This window comes from Henningerozyma blattae, chromosome 7 (genome assembly GCF_000315915.1).
Source record: "Henningerozyma blattae CBS 6284 chromosome 7, complete genome".
Classification (NCBI taxonomy): Eukaryota; Fungi; Ascomycota; class Saccharomycetes; order Saccharomycetales; family Saccharomycetaceae; genus Henningerozyma; species Henningerozyma blattae.
Genome location: NC_020191.1, coordinates 919,576 through 934,693, shown reverse-complemented (window position 1 = coordinate 934,693; position 15,118 = coordinate 919,576). Strand labels below are relative to the sequence as shown.

At 31.6% G+C, this 15,118-nt stretch overlaps 6 protein-coding genes across 6 annotated transcripts; 2 read left to right on the top strand and 4 right to left on the bottom strand.

Moving 5' to 3' along the window:
* Positions 1-164: 164 nt before the first annotated feature.
* MSH4 (MutS family protein MSH4) lies at positions 165-2,981 on the bottom strand (the record flags this gene model as incomplete). The annotated part of the gene is made up of 1 exon (XM_004181758.1): positions 165-2,981. One exon carries the CDS (start codon positions 2,979-2,981, stop codon positions 165-167), a length of 2,817 nt encoding a protein of 938 aa, XP_004181806.1.
* Positions 2,982-3,944: 963 nt separating this feature from the next.
* Positions 3,945-5,324, top strand: TUB2 (beta-tubulin; the record flags this gene model as incomplete). Its single annotated transcript, XM_004181757.1, has 1 exon — positions 3,945-5,324. One exon carries the CDS (start codon positions 3,945-3,947, stop codon positions 5,322-5,324), a length of 1,380 nt encoding a protein of 459 aa, XP_004181805.1.
* Positions 5,325-6,056: 732 nt separating this feature from the next.
* Positions 6,057-10,115, top strand: RPO41 (DNA-directed RNA polymerase; the record flags this gene model as incomplete). The annotated part of the gene is made up of 1 exon (XM_004181756.1): positions 6,057-10,115. The coding sequence occupies one exon, from the start codon at positions 6,057-6,059 to the stop codon at positions 10,113-10,115; it is 4,059 nt and encodes a 1,352-aa protein (XP_004181804.1).
* A 331-nt stretch (positions 10,116-10,446) lies between these two features.
* Positions 10,447-11,558, bottom strand: MOB2 (Mob2p; the record flags this gene model as incomplete). Its single annotated transcript, XM_004181755.1, has 2 exons — positions 10,447-11,443; positions 11,539-11,558. The coding sequence occupies 2 exons, from the start codon at positions 11,556-11,558 to the stop codon at positions 10,447-10,449; spliced, it is 1,017 nt and encodes a 338-aa protein (XP_004181803.1).
* A 363-nt stretch (positions 11,559-11,921) lies between these two features.
* TBLA0G03470 (60S ribosomal protein eL22) lies at positions 11,922-12,651 on the bottom strand (the record flags this gene model as incomplete). Its single annotated transcript, XM_004181754.1, has 2 exons — positions 11,922-12,269; positions 12,640-12,651. 2 exons carry the CDS (start codon positions 12,649-12,651, stop codon positions 11,922-11,924), a joined length of 360 nt encoding a protein of 119 aa, XP_004181802.1.
* Positions 12,652-13,133: 482 nt separating this feature from the next.
* FRS1 (phenylalanine--tRNA ligase subunit beta) lies at positions 13,134-14,921 on the bottom strand (the record flags this gene model as incomplete). The annotated part of the gene is made up of 1 exon (XM_004181753.1): positions 13,134-14,921. One exon carries the CDS (start codon positions 14,919-14,921, stop codon positions 13,134-13,136), a length of 1,788 nt encoding a protein of 595 aa, XP_004181801.1.
* Between the last annotated feature and the right edge of the window lie 197 nt (positions 14,922-15,118).

Here is a 15,118-nt window from a genome sequence, read left to right as displayed (position 1 = left end):
TTATTTTTTATTTTTATTTTTTCTTTTCAAGCTCTCGTATCAAAAGATTACATATTATATATTTTTGCTACATTGACTTTTATTACATTCTTATATATTATGAATTTTTTTCTGAATTGAATTATTTGCCTGATTATATTATTTTTAATTTTTTGGTTCTTCTTTCATAAATCGAATTTTTTGATGAATTCCAGCTGAGTATCTTGGAGAGTTTTTAAACAGAGTTCTTTATCATCCTGCCTCAATAATTCTTTTAAAATTTCAACTAAATTATGAATCATTTTTAATTTTTTCACAAGTATTTGATTTTGTTCAAATTCAGTACATTGGCTTGGATTGGATGATTTTTTTTCCAAATGCAATAATGCTGCTATATTGTATGCCTCTTCAATAATTTCTGGTTCAAAAAAATTTGAGACTATCTTTATTCCAGGATTATCAACATAGTTGTATTCTTTCCCAATTGTATACTTCATTTTTAATTTATTATCTCTAGATAAATCTGCCGCCATATGCAAATGAAGGACAGAAGGTTTATTTTTTAAGATGTGGGCAATATTTTGGAAATGTGTTGACAAAAATACAGTACATTTCTTCTGCAGGAGAAATTCAGTTATTGCTAATGATATTGCGAACCCATCATATATACTTGAATTTCTTCCCAATTCATCGATAATAAGCAAAGTTTCTGGCGTAATATCATCAAGGAAATATGCCATTTCTTTCATTTCGAAGGAAAAATTAGATGAATTAACTTCAAAATTTTCATTACAAATTCTCGTGTGTAATTTCTTAAATATTGGCATCATAGCATAATCAGCTGGAATTGGTGAACCCATTTGTGACATTATTGTTAGCAATGCTATTTGTTTTAAAAGCACTGATTTCCCGCTCATGTTATAACCCGTAATGATTTGTAAAGAGGAAGTTTGTCTAATGGATGTTACATCGTTAGGGATGAAATCTTTAAGTTCACGCTCTAAGATTGGATGCCTTGAATTTTTTAAGATTATTTTATCTGATAATACAGGAATACAATAGTTGAATGTTTTTAAATTATTAGTGAAGCAAGTGAGTAAATCAAGAATTGAGATTGCCTCAGAAACCATAAATAAAGTTGAAATCTTATTAGAAATGTTACTTAAAAGTTCTTCTATCACTGTTTCACTTATTAATATTATTTCTGAAATTACTTCTTTCAATCTGGCATTTAATTTTAAAACTTTTAATGTGTTACATTCAATGCAATTTTTTTTATTCACAATGTTTAAAAATTCAGATGGCAGATTGTCATCATTCGACAGTATGGTGGTCTTTTTTATTCTAATATAATAACCACGTGTATTATCAAAAGAATGATCTAACGTTAAGGAGTAATTTTCTTCCAAATCTTCTATTTCTTGTAATATTTCGTCTGTTATCTTCTTATAGATTTGTCTTGAAATGTCTAACAAGCCATTTGCTCCAGCCCTTACAGCATAACATTTTTGATTTTGTAAATCAAGCGGAGAATGAGCCCATGTACAATCATCATTCAAAGATGAGTCAATGAGTACTCGAATTTCTTGAGTAATTTCATTATTCAATATTTTTGTTATTTCTTTCAAAATAAAAGAATTTAAGCTGTCAGCGTATCTATTTAAGACATTTTTCAAATTATCAATTGCTTGCAAATTTGTCTTTAAACAAATTAAATAATTCAATTTTTGAGTTGATTGAATTCCAATTGAATTTACAGTCAACAATTTTGAAAATAATTTGTCCAAATCATGAAACTCTTTTAACACTGCTCTAAGTTGTTCTAGAATATTTTCTCCTTCTAAATCTTGATCACATAAAGTTGCTAACTCCTTTACCGCTTCATACCTCATATTTATCAATTTTTCATTAATTAAAGGCTGTAATAAATTATTCCTGAAACATCTTTTACCCATTTTTGTACATGTTTTGTCTAAATAATTGCACACAGTTAAATTTTTAATATTTTTATTAGAACTCGATGATGTATTATTTTCGATTAATTGTAAATCTGCAATAGTTTTTGAATCAATTAGCATAGTATTTTCAATTGTTTCTAGTTTAATTCTAAAATATTTAAATTTATGGTAAATAGCGGGATTATTTTTACTTAAACAATCATTAATATATCTGATTAAGGCAGACGTTGCCATTAAGGCAAAGTGTTTATTTTTAATATCTTCGAATTTATACTCCTCTGAATTTAAGTTCAAATTAGTAGATTTTGATTCCTTAGTTAATTCCATTGTGTAGCCAGTAATATTTTGTAAACCAACTTCTGAATTATAAAGTTTCAAATTATTGATTTCAATTATTTTCACAGAATCATCAATATTAAGTTTAATTAAATTTGCTAATTTTGAAAATATTGGCTTGATTGAGTTTGCTGATAATAAAATTTCAATGGGATTAAAAATTTTTAATCTATTAATTGTTCTGATAAAAATCTGTGAATCCAAAAATTCAGATAATATCAATTCACCTGTATTATAATTTACGATAGACATTCCAATTTTATTCTCAATACTCTTTGGATTTTCATAAATGCTACAAATTATTGGATAATTTTGATTTAAAATTGTAGAAATAGCTGTGTTTCTGTTTGTATTGATTGCTTTTGATTGTTTTGAAGCCAATTTTGAGTTTCTAGTTGCTACATTATATTGCTTTTGTGTAGCAAGTCTTGAGTTTGTATTGGAAAAGATTAAAGGGTTTAATAAAGAAGAATTTATTCGTTTAGAGAAGGTGTTTCTGGTGTTGGAATTATCTACTCTCTTTTTGTTATTAATTTGATTACCCTTCAAAGTTGTTAGTTTAGCAGCTGAATTGTTCTTAACTATCTGTCTGCTAGTACATAGAGTAGTCGTTGGCGCCCTAGAGTTCTCATCTGAAGTGCCATAGTCTCTTGAAGTGTTATCAAAAATATTAGTGTCAAGTAAATTAGAAATATTGCCTTCACTCATCTTCAGCAGAATTCAATCTTTATCAGTTTAAAGATTTTTTAATGCTTCAATATTAGTGCAAATCTCATATTTTTAAAGGAGCTATCTTAATAAAGATTTACTCTAGCCGCCAAGAGCTTTTTGAGATTCTTTTACTGAAAAGTTATATAAAAAAAGTAAAGTTGAAAAAGAAAGCAAAAAAGAAGAAGAAAAAGAAAAATACCAACTTCGGCGGCTAAAATAAGGAAATCTACCTATTACGGCAATCAATACATCCGTGCATTTTGTTTACGCGTTTCAACACGAAAATCCCAAACAATCACGTGATCACATAACCAATTCTTCCGAAGAAGGAAAATGAAGTCATCTGCAACGACGGCATTCCCAAAAAGGGAATCGCGTCAACAGAGAATATGAAATATGAGGAAATCCGCTATCTCACAAATCTCGAAAACAAAACAAAACGCGACATGAAACTAACCAGAAATCTAACAAACAAAGTTACTGGCCCAAGAATCATTTACCCAGGTTCTGAATTCTGGATGGCATTAACCAAGTAGATCCTCATGATCGCCATCAACATAATATCTTTCATCAATGGGAAGGTATGTGGGTCCTATTAGATTAAACCTTAGTTTAATAGTACACGTTAGCAATTGGAATAAAAATATTCTTTGATCTGAATTCTCATTTCAGTTGCATACGGTTTTCTGCTTTTATAAATTTTTTTTTTGATTTAAATTTTTAAGATTAATATAAGCACATTCATATATATATATACCTTACTGTTTTTTGGTTGTTATATTATCTGTTTTGAATATTGGAATCAAATTAGAAGTTTACAGTCTAGAGTTTGAAGTATCAAAAAAAAAAAATTACGATCTACATCTAATTTTATATTTATAAGCATCAAAAGGAACAATACCACGAATTACATTTGAATTAAAATAATTCAATAGACTATAATAACATATAACAAAAAAAATGAGAGAAATCATCCATATTTCAACCGGTCAATGTGGTAATCAAATCGGTGCTGCCTTTTGGGAAACAATCTGTGGTGAACACGGTTTGGATTACAACGGTAACTACCATGGTACTGATGATATTCAAAAAGCTCGTCTAGGTGTTTATTTCAATGAAGCCTCTTCTGGTAAATATGTCCCAAGATCCGTCAATGTCGATTTAGAACCAGGTACTATTGATACCGTTAAGAACTCAGAACTAGGAAACTTGTTTAGACCTGACAACTATATTTTCGGCCAATCTTCAGCAGGTAATGTTTGGGCTAAAGGTCATTACACTGAAGGTGCTGAATTAGTTGATTCAGTTATGGATGTTATTAGACGTGAAGCTGAAGGGTGTGATTCTTTGCAAGGTTTCCAAATCACTCACTCTTTAGGTGGTGGTACTGGTTCTGGTATGGGTACTTTGTTGATTTCCAAAATCAGAGAAGAATACCCAGATAGAATGATGGCTACTTTCTCTGTTGTCCCCTCTCCAAAGACTTCTGATACCGTTGTTGAACCTTATAACGCTACTCTTTCTGTCCACCAATTGGTTGAATATTCTGATGAAACTTTCTGTATTGATAATGAAGCCTTGTATGATATTTGTCAAAGAACTCTAAAATTACAACAACCTTCTTACAATGATTTGAATAACTTAGTTTCCAGTGTTATGTCTGGTGTTACCACTTCTCTACGTTACCCAGGTCAACTAAATTCTGATCTAAGAAAGTTGGCTGTTAACTTAGTTCCATTCCCGCGTTTACATTTTTTCATGGTTGGCTATGCTCCACTAACTGCTATGGGTTCCCAATCATTTAGATCTTTGACTGTTCCAGAATTAACTCAACAAATGTTTGATCCTAAGAATATGATGGCTGCTTCTGATCCAAGAAAAGGTAGATATTTGACTGTTGCCGCCTTTTTCAGAGGTAAAGTTTCGGTTAAAGAAGTTGAAGATGAAATGTTAAAAGTACAAACAAGAAATTCCTCATACTTTGTTGAATGGATTCCAAATAACGTACAAACATCTGTCTGTTCAGTTCCTCCTAAGGGCTTAGATATGTCTGCCACTTTTATTGGTAACTCTACATCTATTCAAGAATTATTTAGAAGAGTTGGCAGTCAATTCTCTGTCATGTTCAAGAGAAAGGCTTTCTTACATTGGTATACTACAGAAGGTATGGATGAAATGGAATTCACAGAAGCTGAAGCTAATATGAATGATTTAGTTAGTGAATATCAACAATATCAAGAAGCTACTGTTGGTGATGAAGACTTAAATGACGAAGTGTACGATAATGAGCCAGAACCTATTCCACAACAAGATCAACAAATGGCAGAATCTTTTGAATAAGCAGATTACTTAGCATTGTATTATATTTTGATTTGATTTTTTATCCTTATTCTTTTCCTTCATTTTTATCCTCTTCCTTGCTATTACTTCTCTCCATTAAACAATCAGATTCATATTTCACACAATACTATATCTCTCATTCTAACTGTTAATACCATTCAATACCATATTATACCATACTATAGTGAATCATTACATGATCTTATAATATTGAGAATTTTATAACTAATATTTTGAATGCTCTAGTATCTACCTATTCCTATTTACTATTATTACTCGACAAGCCAAGCATGTGGATCTATATTGGTGTATTCTCTGAATATATTTATATGTAACCATATTTGAGTGTCTATTATACTACTATATATAATTTAATTTAATTCAAATTCGATACCTGAAACTTCATCCTTTATTATTGTCTTAATAATTTTTCATTACTTTAACATATTTAATTTTATACTTACACTTTTAAATTTCAGTATTACCTATCATGTAGTGTAGGATATGAGCGGACAGCAAAATACTTTTACCCGGCCTTCTAGAAGTCGTAAAGCGATTCCAAAATTAGGTATTGCCTGAAAGAAAAAATATCAATATAGGAATTCGTGAAAAATTTGATTTAAGCTTTTAATATAGACTAATTTAAAAGATGAGATAATATCCTGAATAATAGCAATATTCATATAGATAATTACGGATAGTCAATTACTATCTTATCAATAATATTCAGCTATGTTGAGGTCAACAGTAAGATCTCGTTCAGTTAACCTGAATCTTGCAGTTTCATCTAGTACTGCGTCAAGTCTAAGCTCGCGTTTTATTGGTTGTAATGACAGCTGTAAGAGGTATATTTCGTCAAAAGGTTCTAATCTCCTTGCATCTTTGGACGTGAACAATAGTTCTGTAAAATCATCATTTGAAGTGGCCCCTCAACAAAGGAAACTTAATAAGCCCCAAATAGATTTGGGTTTTTGGAAGTCTTCCAAGTTTAGCATAAATCCAAATTTTGAACCTTTTGATAGATCTTACAGGTCAATAATAAACAGCTCTTCAACAAATAGAAGTGTCATGCAATTATGGTCTTTATTAGAAGCTTGTTTGTGTTCTAACTATGTCGATCGTGCATTTCATATTTTAGAGTCACTATACGCCATTAAACCACATAGGATTAACTTTATCGATGATTACAACATGTATTTGTCATATTTAGCTGATTCTGGTAAAATAAAAAAATTATCTGACTTGAGTCTAAAAGTTACACGTGATTTAGAGAAGCATTTCCCTGATTCTACTTATAATGACAGAACGATAGCAATATTGGTCCATTTTGCATTATCTTTTTCAAAGCGTTCCGATTTTGGATCATATATCACTGATATTAATACTTTTTTTTCAATGTCCAACAATAAAAATGCTAAAAAAGCTGTGCTTAAGAATACAGATATTTTTACTTTAAATGATTATAAATTACTACGTGATTTGAACCTAGTTGAGGCTTCTGAATTACCAATAGCGATTCGAAATATATTTGATAAAAATCCATCTTATCCTTCAGAGGATACAGAAAAGACGATACCGCCCATAAAAAGTGCTAAATCAATCCCCGAAACTAATACAAACGATTTAAAAAATGACGACCCAACTTTGCAACAATTAAAAACATCTCCTTCTGAAGAGGCAATTTTAGATCCAGACGATACAGAAATATCTAAGAAATGGGATCTTAATGAAAATATTGATACAATTGAAAAAGATGCTGGAGAATTGCTGTCTGTCGACACAATTGGTATGAAAGTCATTAGACATAGTTTACAAGGATTGTCACTAACTGAAACTCAGAAACAAAAAATTGCTTCTTTTAATTTTGATAGCGAAACCTCCATCTTAGCAACAAAGCTAGAAGATAAATCCGTAGATTTCTATGAAATATATTGCTCATTGAAAACTGATGCAGAAAGAGAGAAGTTTGATGAGTTCTTAGAAAACTTTAATCAAGATAGACAAAGAGTTTTAGAAACTAGGTCTACAGAAGCTGCAAAGGAAAGATGGAAACATGATTTCATGGACGCCAAATCCAGAGGTGAAGCTCCATTCGAGAAAAAGCTAAATGTTAAATTATGGGAGTGGTATTCACAAATGTTACCATTAATTAAGAAAGAAGTGGAGCAGGCAAATGAATTATTACAAGATTCTTTAATTGATAAGCGGAAAGCCGGGGGTATATCCTCTGATTATGCTCCTTACTTAAACTTGGTTGATCCAGAGAAAATGTGTGTCATTACAATTCTTGAGCTATTGAAATTAAACTCAACTGGTGGGGTATTTGAAGGGATGAGAACAGCCAGAGCAGTCATATCGGTTGGGAAAGCAATTGAACTGGAATTTCGTTCCGAACAATTAATCCGTAATGAAATGCATACATTTAAAAATGTTTCTACTAAGCCTCATGTATTTAAAAAGTACGTATGGTCAGCAAAAAAAAGATTAAGAGATCACAATATAGAAAAATCTAAAATTGAATGGCCTCAAGCTGCTAGGGCACAAATTGGATCAATTATGATTTCAACCCTATTGCATGTGGCCAAAGTTAATGTTAGAGGTCATGACCCAAAAACTAATAAATATGTTTACGGAGAACTGCCTGCATTTTCACATAGTTATCAATACCATAATGGTGCAAAGATTGGTGTATTAAAAATCCACAAATCGTTAATCAAACAATTAAATGGTGAAAGGCTAGCTACCTCAGTCCAGCCTCAACAAATGCCAATGATTGTAAAACCTAGAAAGTGGGTTAGTTGGAATTCGGGTGGGTATCATTACTCTCAGTCCATATTAATCAGAACGAGAGATTCACCTGAACAGGTAGCTTATCTAAAAGCTGTTTCTGAGGAAAATTTGATTCCAACGATTTACTCTGGTTTAAACGTTATTGGCTTAACAGGATGGACTGTTAATAGGAAAGTATTTAATGTTTTATCCGAAGTTTGGAATACCGGTAAACAATTTTTAGATATACCGGGCATTCAAGATGATATGGTGGTTTTACCTCCTCTGCCAAGTAACGCTGAACCAGAAGAAGTTAGAGAATGGAAATTGAAAAATAAAGAAATTGCTAATAAAATTTCTTCCGATAGATCAGTTAGATGTGATTCAAACTATAAATTGGAAATCGCAAGAGCATTTTTAGGTGAGAAAATATATTTCCCACATAATTTAGATTTTAGAGGTCGTGCATACCCATTGTCACCTCATTTTAACCATTTAGGGAATGATATGAGTAGAGGTTTGCTAATTTTCTGGAAAGGCCGTAGATTAGGGCCACAAGGTTTAAAATGGTTGAAAGTTCATCTTGCAAATCTTTTTGGTTACGATAAAGCTTCTTTGGATGATCGTATTGCTTTTGCTAATCAGCATATTGAAGACTTAAAAGATTCTGCGGAACATCCTTTAGATGGTAAAGGCTGGTGGCAGTCAGCTGATAAGCCTTGGCAAGCATTAGCAACGTGTATGGAATTAAATGAAGCTTTCAAGCTAGAAAATCCTGAAGATTTTATTTCACATCAACCAGTTCATCAAGATGGTACATGCAATGGTTTACAACATTATGCTGCACTAGGTGGTGATGTGGAGGGTGCAATTCAAGTTAATCTTGTCCCAAGTCCTAAACCTCAAGATGTTTACAATCATGTTGCGAAATTGGTGGAAGCTAGATTAGATGTTGCCGCAAAAGAAGGTGACGAAACTGCCAAAATTTTACAAGGTAAAATTACCAGAAAGGTAGTTAAACAAACAGTAATGACAAACGTCTATGGTGTTACTTTTATCGGTGCTACGAGACAAATTGCTAAACAATTAACCGAAAAATTTGATGACAAACAACTAGCGTTTGAATATGGGGGCTATTTAGCAAAGCATGTTTTTGCTGCTATTAGAGAATCTTTCAAGGGTGCACATGAAATCCAAGATTGGCTAGGTGAATGTTCAAAAAGAATCTCTAGAGCAATTCGTTTAGATGTAGATTCAAAATCATTTAGAAATGGTAATAAACCAGATTTTATGTCATCAGTTATTTGGACTACTCCATTGGGCCTACCAATCGTTCAACCTTACCGTGATGAATCTAAAAAGCAAATAAAAACCAATTTACAAACAATCTTTATTGCTGATCCACTTGCTGTAAATCCTGTCAATGCTCGTAGACAGAAATCAGGGTTTCCTCCCAATTTTATACATTCATTGGACGCATCCCATATGCTACTTTCTGCTACTAAATGTGGTGAGCATGGTTTAGATTTTGCATCTGTTCATGATTCATATTGGACACATGCATGTGATGTTGATAAAATGAATTACCTTTTAAGAGAAGAATTCATAAAATTGCATGAAGTTGATTTGATTGAAAGATTAAAGACTGAATTTAACCAAAGATATAAGGATTATTTACAGGTGTGCAAAATACCGAGAACTTCTCCTCTTGCACGTAAAATTGTTGAATGCCGTAAACAATTGTCCACTAAACTGGGCAGGCCTGCTACATTAGCTGATGAAATACATGAAGAGAAGATTCGTAAAGAATTATTAAATTCAATCGAGTCTGAAAAACAGGAAGCAGGAAAAAATATGGTAACAACTGTTTCAATTGCTGAAGATTACAAAGATATAGATACTTTATTGAAAGCTACAGCTTGTCATATGCCTATTCTAACCCCATTAACTCTGCCTCCAATTCCAACGAAAGGTCAATTTGACGTTCAAGAATTAAGGAAGAGTGCATATTTTTTCTCATAATACCCTTAATTGTAACGATACTTAAATTTAAGCAAAAGCTCATTGTTTCCATTTGCCCTCCTGATAATTTGCACCACATCTATTATTCATTTATAAACAATATTAGTCATAATAATTTCTGTAAATACGTAAAAACTGTAAATATAAGTGTAATTTATTCCAATAGAATGTTAATTTTATAAGTTTTTTGATGTCTTAAAATATTATACATTGATGTACATACATACTCGTATATATATTCTTAAGAGTAATAAATACACATATGAATACCTAGTAATCACTTCGAATTTTTCATGAATGTTGTTATAAAGTTTAATAAAAATTTTATGCTCTATATGATTTTACCTTGACTTTCAAAATTTTCAATCAAAGATAGTAGTGGATACATTTCTTGTCTATCAATGATACTAAATTCATTTGAAAAGCTAATAAAATGAGCAAATAATGAGTTCCAGTGAGCTTCTAGCGATAAATGTACAATCTTATCAAAGTGATGATGATATATATGTGCAAATATTCTAAAAAGTTGGACCATAATTCTCTGAACATCTTTTAAGAACTGCGGAGGAAAAGGGACATTATTATTTGTTGGAAATAAATTCTTGTCATTAACTTTATTGTTTATCCAAGTTAAAGCTAAATCGATATATTGACTAGCTGGTAATGAAACTTGCCTATTATTTGCATCTAGCCATAAGTAGTCTGTATGAGGTCCTGCATTCATTGTTGGATAAGCTTCTGGTGTTACACATTCGGCTATCACACCGTAAAATTGATTTAAGTTTGTAAAAAATTCGAAAACATTTAACGCTACCCATTCTCCTGCGTCAACATATTTGGGTAACTGAACAATGGTTTTAAAAGAACCTTTTACCAAGGCTGTCCTAACGAATGGCTCACTTAAAAACATAACTTCTTGTGATTCAGGTTTCGTTGTATTTGAATCTATCTGTGGATTTTGTATCAGCTGAGGTTGTTGTGGCTGCGGAGTAGCAGATGGATTGTATATTTGTTGATTATTTTGTAGTTGCTGTACATAATGATGTTGCTGTGTTTGCGGTTGTGCTTGCTGTTGGGGGGTTTGAGTTCGTGACAGTTGATGGCTAGGTGTTTGTACTTGAGATGTCTGTGTTTGTGAATGGGGTTGTGAATAGTGAGATGGGGAGGTTGAGCTTATTTGAGATATCCTTGTAGGCGATGTTTGTTTCTTTAATGATGATCTGGAGCTATTCCCGTATGAATTTGCATATAATTTTGCGGGTGGAGCAGCAACTGGTACTGCATGTGGAGCAGGACTCTTATTTTTCTTGTTATTTCTTCCAAAACCTCTAGGCGAAAAATAATGATTAGATACTGTTAGTTAGTAACGTGTCTTAGTGAGATAAAAAAGGAAAATTCTATTAGTTAGGCGTGACAAACATACTTGAAGTTAAAAAATGACATAGCTGGATTTATGATAATAATCAATAAAAGAACTACAAGTTTATTAGTAACACTTAAACTCAGTATTATATTCAGATCATACTTTTTTAAAGTGTCCTTTAAATTATTGATCCAGAATCAAACTTGAAATATTTCAAAATACAAGATTCTCAGTCTTATTGTTACCCGGCTTTAGTTGCATACTGAACATAGTTTTCTTGTTTAGGAAAAGTGCCAAATGCTTCAACAAGAAACGATCCCTAGTTCTAAAAAGTTTTAAGATATGGATATATATTGATTAACGTCTAATTATACAAATGAGAGAATTAATGAAATGAAGATAATAGAATATGCAGTGTTAAATTTTTTTTATAAAAAAAGAGCTTATTCTGCCTCTTCATCTTCTTCTGGTGTAACTTGATAGAAAGCTAATCTGTAACTATTTTGCTTAGTTGAAACAAATCTGATCCAGTCTCTTAATTGATTCTTCTTTAGGTACTTCTTTGTTAAATATTTTAAATACTTACCAGAGAATTTAGTAGTAGAAACAATAGAAACAATAGAACCATCTTCTTCAATCTTTATGGCATTACCCAAGTTACCAACTGTACCATCGACCTTTATATGATCGATTAGATACTTTGAGTAGGCAGCTGAGTCAAAAACACCATTTTCTACTGGAGATGAAACATCAACGGTAAAAGTCTTGGTGATCTTTTGTTTTCTTGAGACCTGCAAGGAAAAAGGTATTAGGGATTTTCAAGAATTAAAAATATTTTACAAGTTGTTAGTAAAACGATCTTAGTCCCAGATAGGGAACTACCAGTTACTCATGACCTACTGCTATTAACAATCACATCGACCAAAGGAATGTGAATTTTTAAAATACAGAATAGTTATGGGTAAAAAAAATAATAAAGAGCAATGAGAAGAATTCAGCAATGCGTCTTTTGCATATTAAATCAACGAAAAAGATACATTAAAAAATCTTAAAATGAAATCTTTAGTTTTAATATAATGATAAATGTGTTATTGGTAATAGAATGGTTCAATAGTACTGGTGAATGCAACGGAAAAGATTATCTTATAAATGATAACATACACGTGGAGCCATTTTAATCGTCTGAAATATTTGGTATTATTCGGGGAATTCTCAAATTATTGTATTTTTACTTATTCCAAATGTTTTAATATTCAAATGAAATTTTTCAGTTAACTGCAATTCATCTCTAATATTTATATATACGGAAAAAAATTTTCAGGTTGATTTCTGGGTGAAAATTTTTCCAAAAACTCCAGAAAGCGTCACAGAACTCGAGGCGTGTCATAATAAATAAATAATAAAAATAAATGCTAATTATTATTTATAATACTTAAAAATAAAAATTATTTTTATATTAGATAGGTTAATTATTTTTATATTAGATTGGCTAATTATTGTTATATTAGATTGGCTAATTATTTTAAATATTTGTTAAAGGAGTAAATATAGCACAGGAGAATTATTTTCTAAATAATAAAAAAAACATTCTATATATATGTAGTTCATTAGTATGTATGGATGGTCAAATTTTTACCATATGTTATTTAATTAATTTACAAAAAAACTTCAGTATTCAATTCAACAAAGGAGCCAGCATAAGGGACATCAAAGTTCTTCATAACTTCAGGATGTAATACACCTAAAGATCCGATTGCAATGGACTTTTCGCCTTCTTTTGATCTAAACATAACCTTGGCACCTCTACCTGGGAAGTAAGTAGTTAGTGATTCATCTTCTTCGATCCAGTAACCTCTTCCAGTTGATCCAGCACCAAAATCTGGAAGCCACTGAGTTCTGAAAGTTTGCATGACTTTTGCCAATAGACCTTGAATAATTTCGAAACCAGATGTCTTACCAGCATAAATGGCAGCCCAATGACGTTCATTGTAAGCCTTTCTCTCTAATTTTTCATTCTTAAAAACTACATCACCAGTTTCAAAAACTTTAATTGGTAAAGTGTGTTTTCTATTTTCTTTAACGGTTTTTAAAATACCGGGTAATAAAGTGGTTCTGACAACTTGATACTCCAAAGTTTTAGGGTTGGCTAATTTGACAGCATTAGTATTGTCATCTTCAACTCTTAAAAACTTGAAATTTTCATCATGAGAACATAAAGTTAATGGCATAACTTCTAACCATGAAGCTTGAGCTGATGCAGCTCTGAAAATATCAGAAATTTTATTAACTGGTAGAGGAGAAGAAATAAAGTTAGCATTAGACATCTTTTCACTCTTTGGTAGGTTATTGTAACCATAACCGACTGCAGCATCTTCCATAATATCACATGGATGCAAAATATCTGGTCTTGTGATTGGAATAGAAACATCTAACATATTTTTGTCTTCTTTAGACTGAACTGAGTGCAAAGACATCTTCTTCAAAGAAGCAGAAATTTCTTCAGCAGTTTGTTCCAAGCCTAAACATGAATTGATGTATGGAATAGACACCTGCATCTTTCTTTCAGTTAAATCTGGTAGCATACGTGATTCACCATTATGTTCTGACACAATTTCAACAGGTTCAATGGTAAAAGGATCGGCACAATAACGAGAAAACATGGAAACCAAAATGTTCAAGACAATCTCTGCCTTTGTTCTATCAGTAGCAGTAATATCGATGAAGACATTTTTGGTATCTAAGGTAATTTTGGTATGTTCAGAGTTAATTAAAGGTGGCATAGAGCAAATAACATCATTGTCATCAGTAATTAGAGGGTAAACTGGCTTACCTTCAAGGATATGAACGAAACGACCCAGATTATTCTTTTGTTCTGGTGTCTTGTAAAATTCTAACAATTCATCAGCACGAAATTCTTTAGTTTGGTTTAATGGGATAAATTTGATATCTTTTGGTGGCAAAGCACGATAGTGAAATGGGCCTTGTACTGTATCCATGTCATGGGTACCCATAGCAACCAATGTTCTATTTCTACATAAATTAGAGTGTAATTTATCTTGTAGATCTATGAAAGATGCATAAGATTCTTTGGTAAATTTAATATTTCTAAGAACAGCTGATGCACAATATGGTCTGACAAGCTCTGTTTCTTTGTCAACAATTAATTTAGTAGTTGGTTTAGATAATTTATACTTTGGAGTTTCAGATTGGCCTAAGTATTCATTTAAGGATTGCGCAATACCTTCAATACATAGCAAATCGTAACGATTGGCACCGATTTCAATCTTATACTCTGGTTCTTCACCAAGTTTCAAAGCTTCTTCGGTAGTATCTTCATCTAATTCGATACCAAACTCAAAGGATAATTCATCAAATTCATCGTTGGTGTAATTCTTACCAAGTAAATCAAACAATTGTTGTTTTTTAACAGAAACGGTAGGCATAGTTCAAGTAGATATTTTGTTTATTGGGGAACCATAAAAGACAAAAAAAAAAACACTAACGTATCTCACAGCTTACAATAAAATATACATTGATGTTTGTATGACTTTTTTTTTTTCAATATCTTTCTTTGACCAAATTATGAAGAAAAATTTCGCGATGCGTCATCGATCACGTGAACATTGGAAAAATAGCAGCT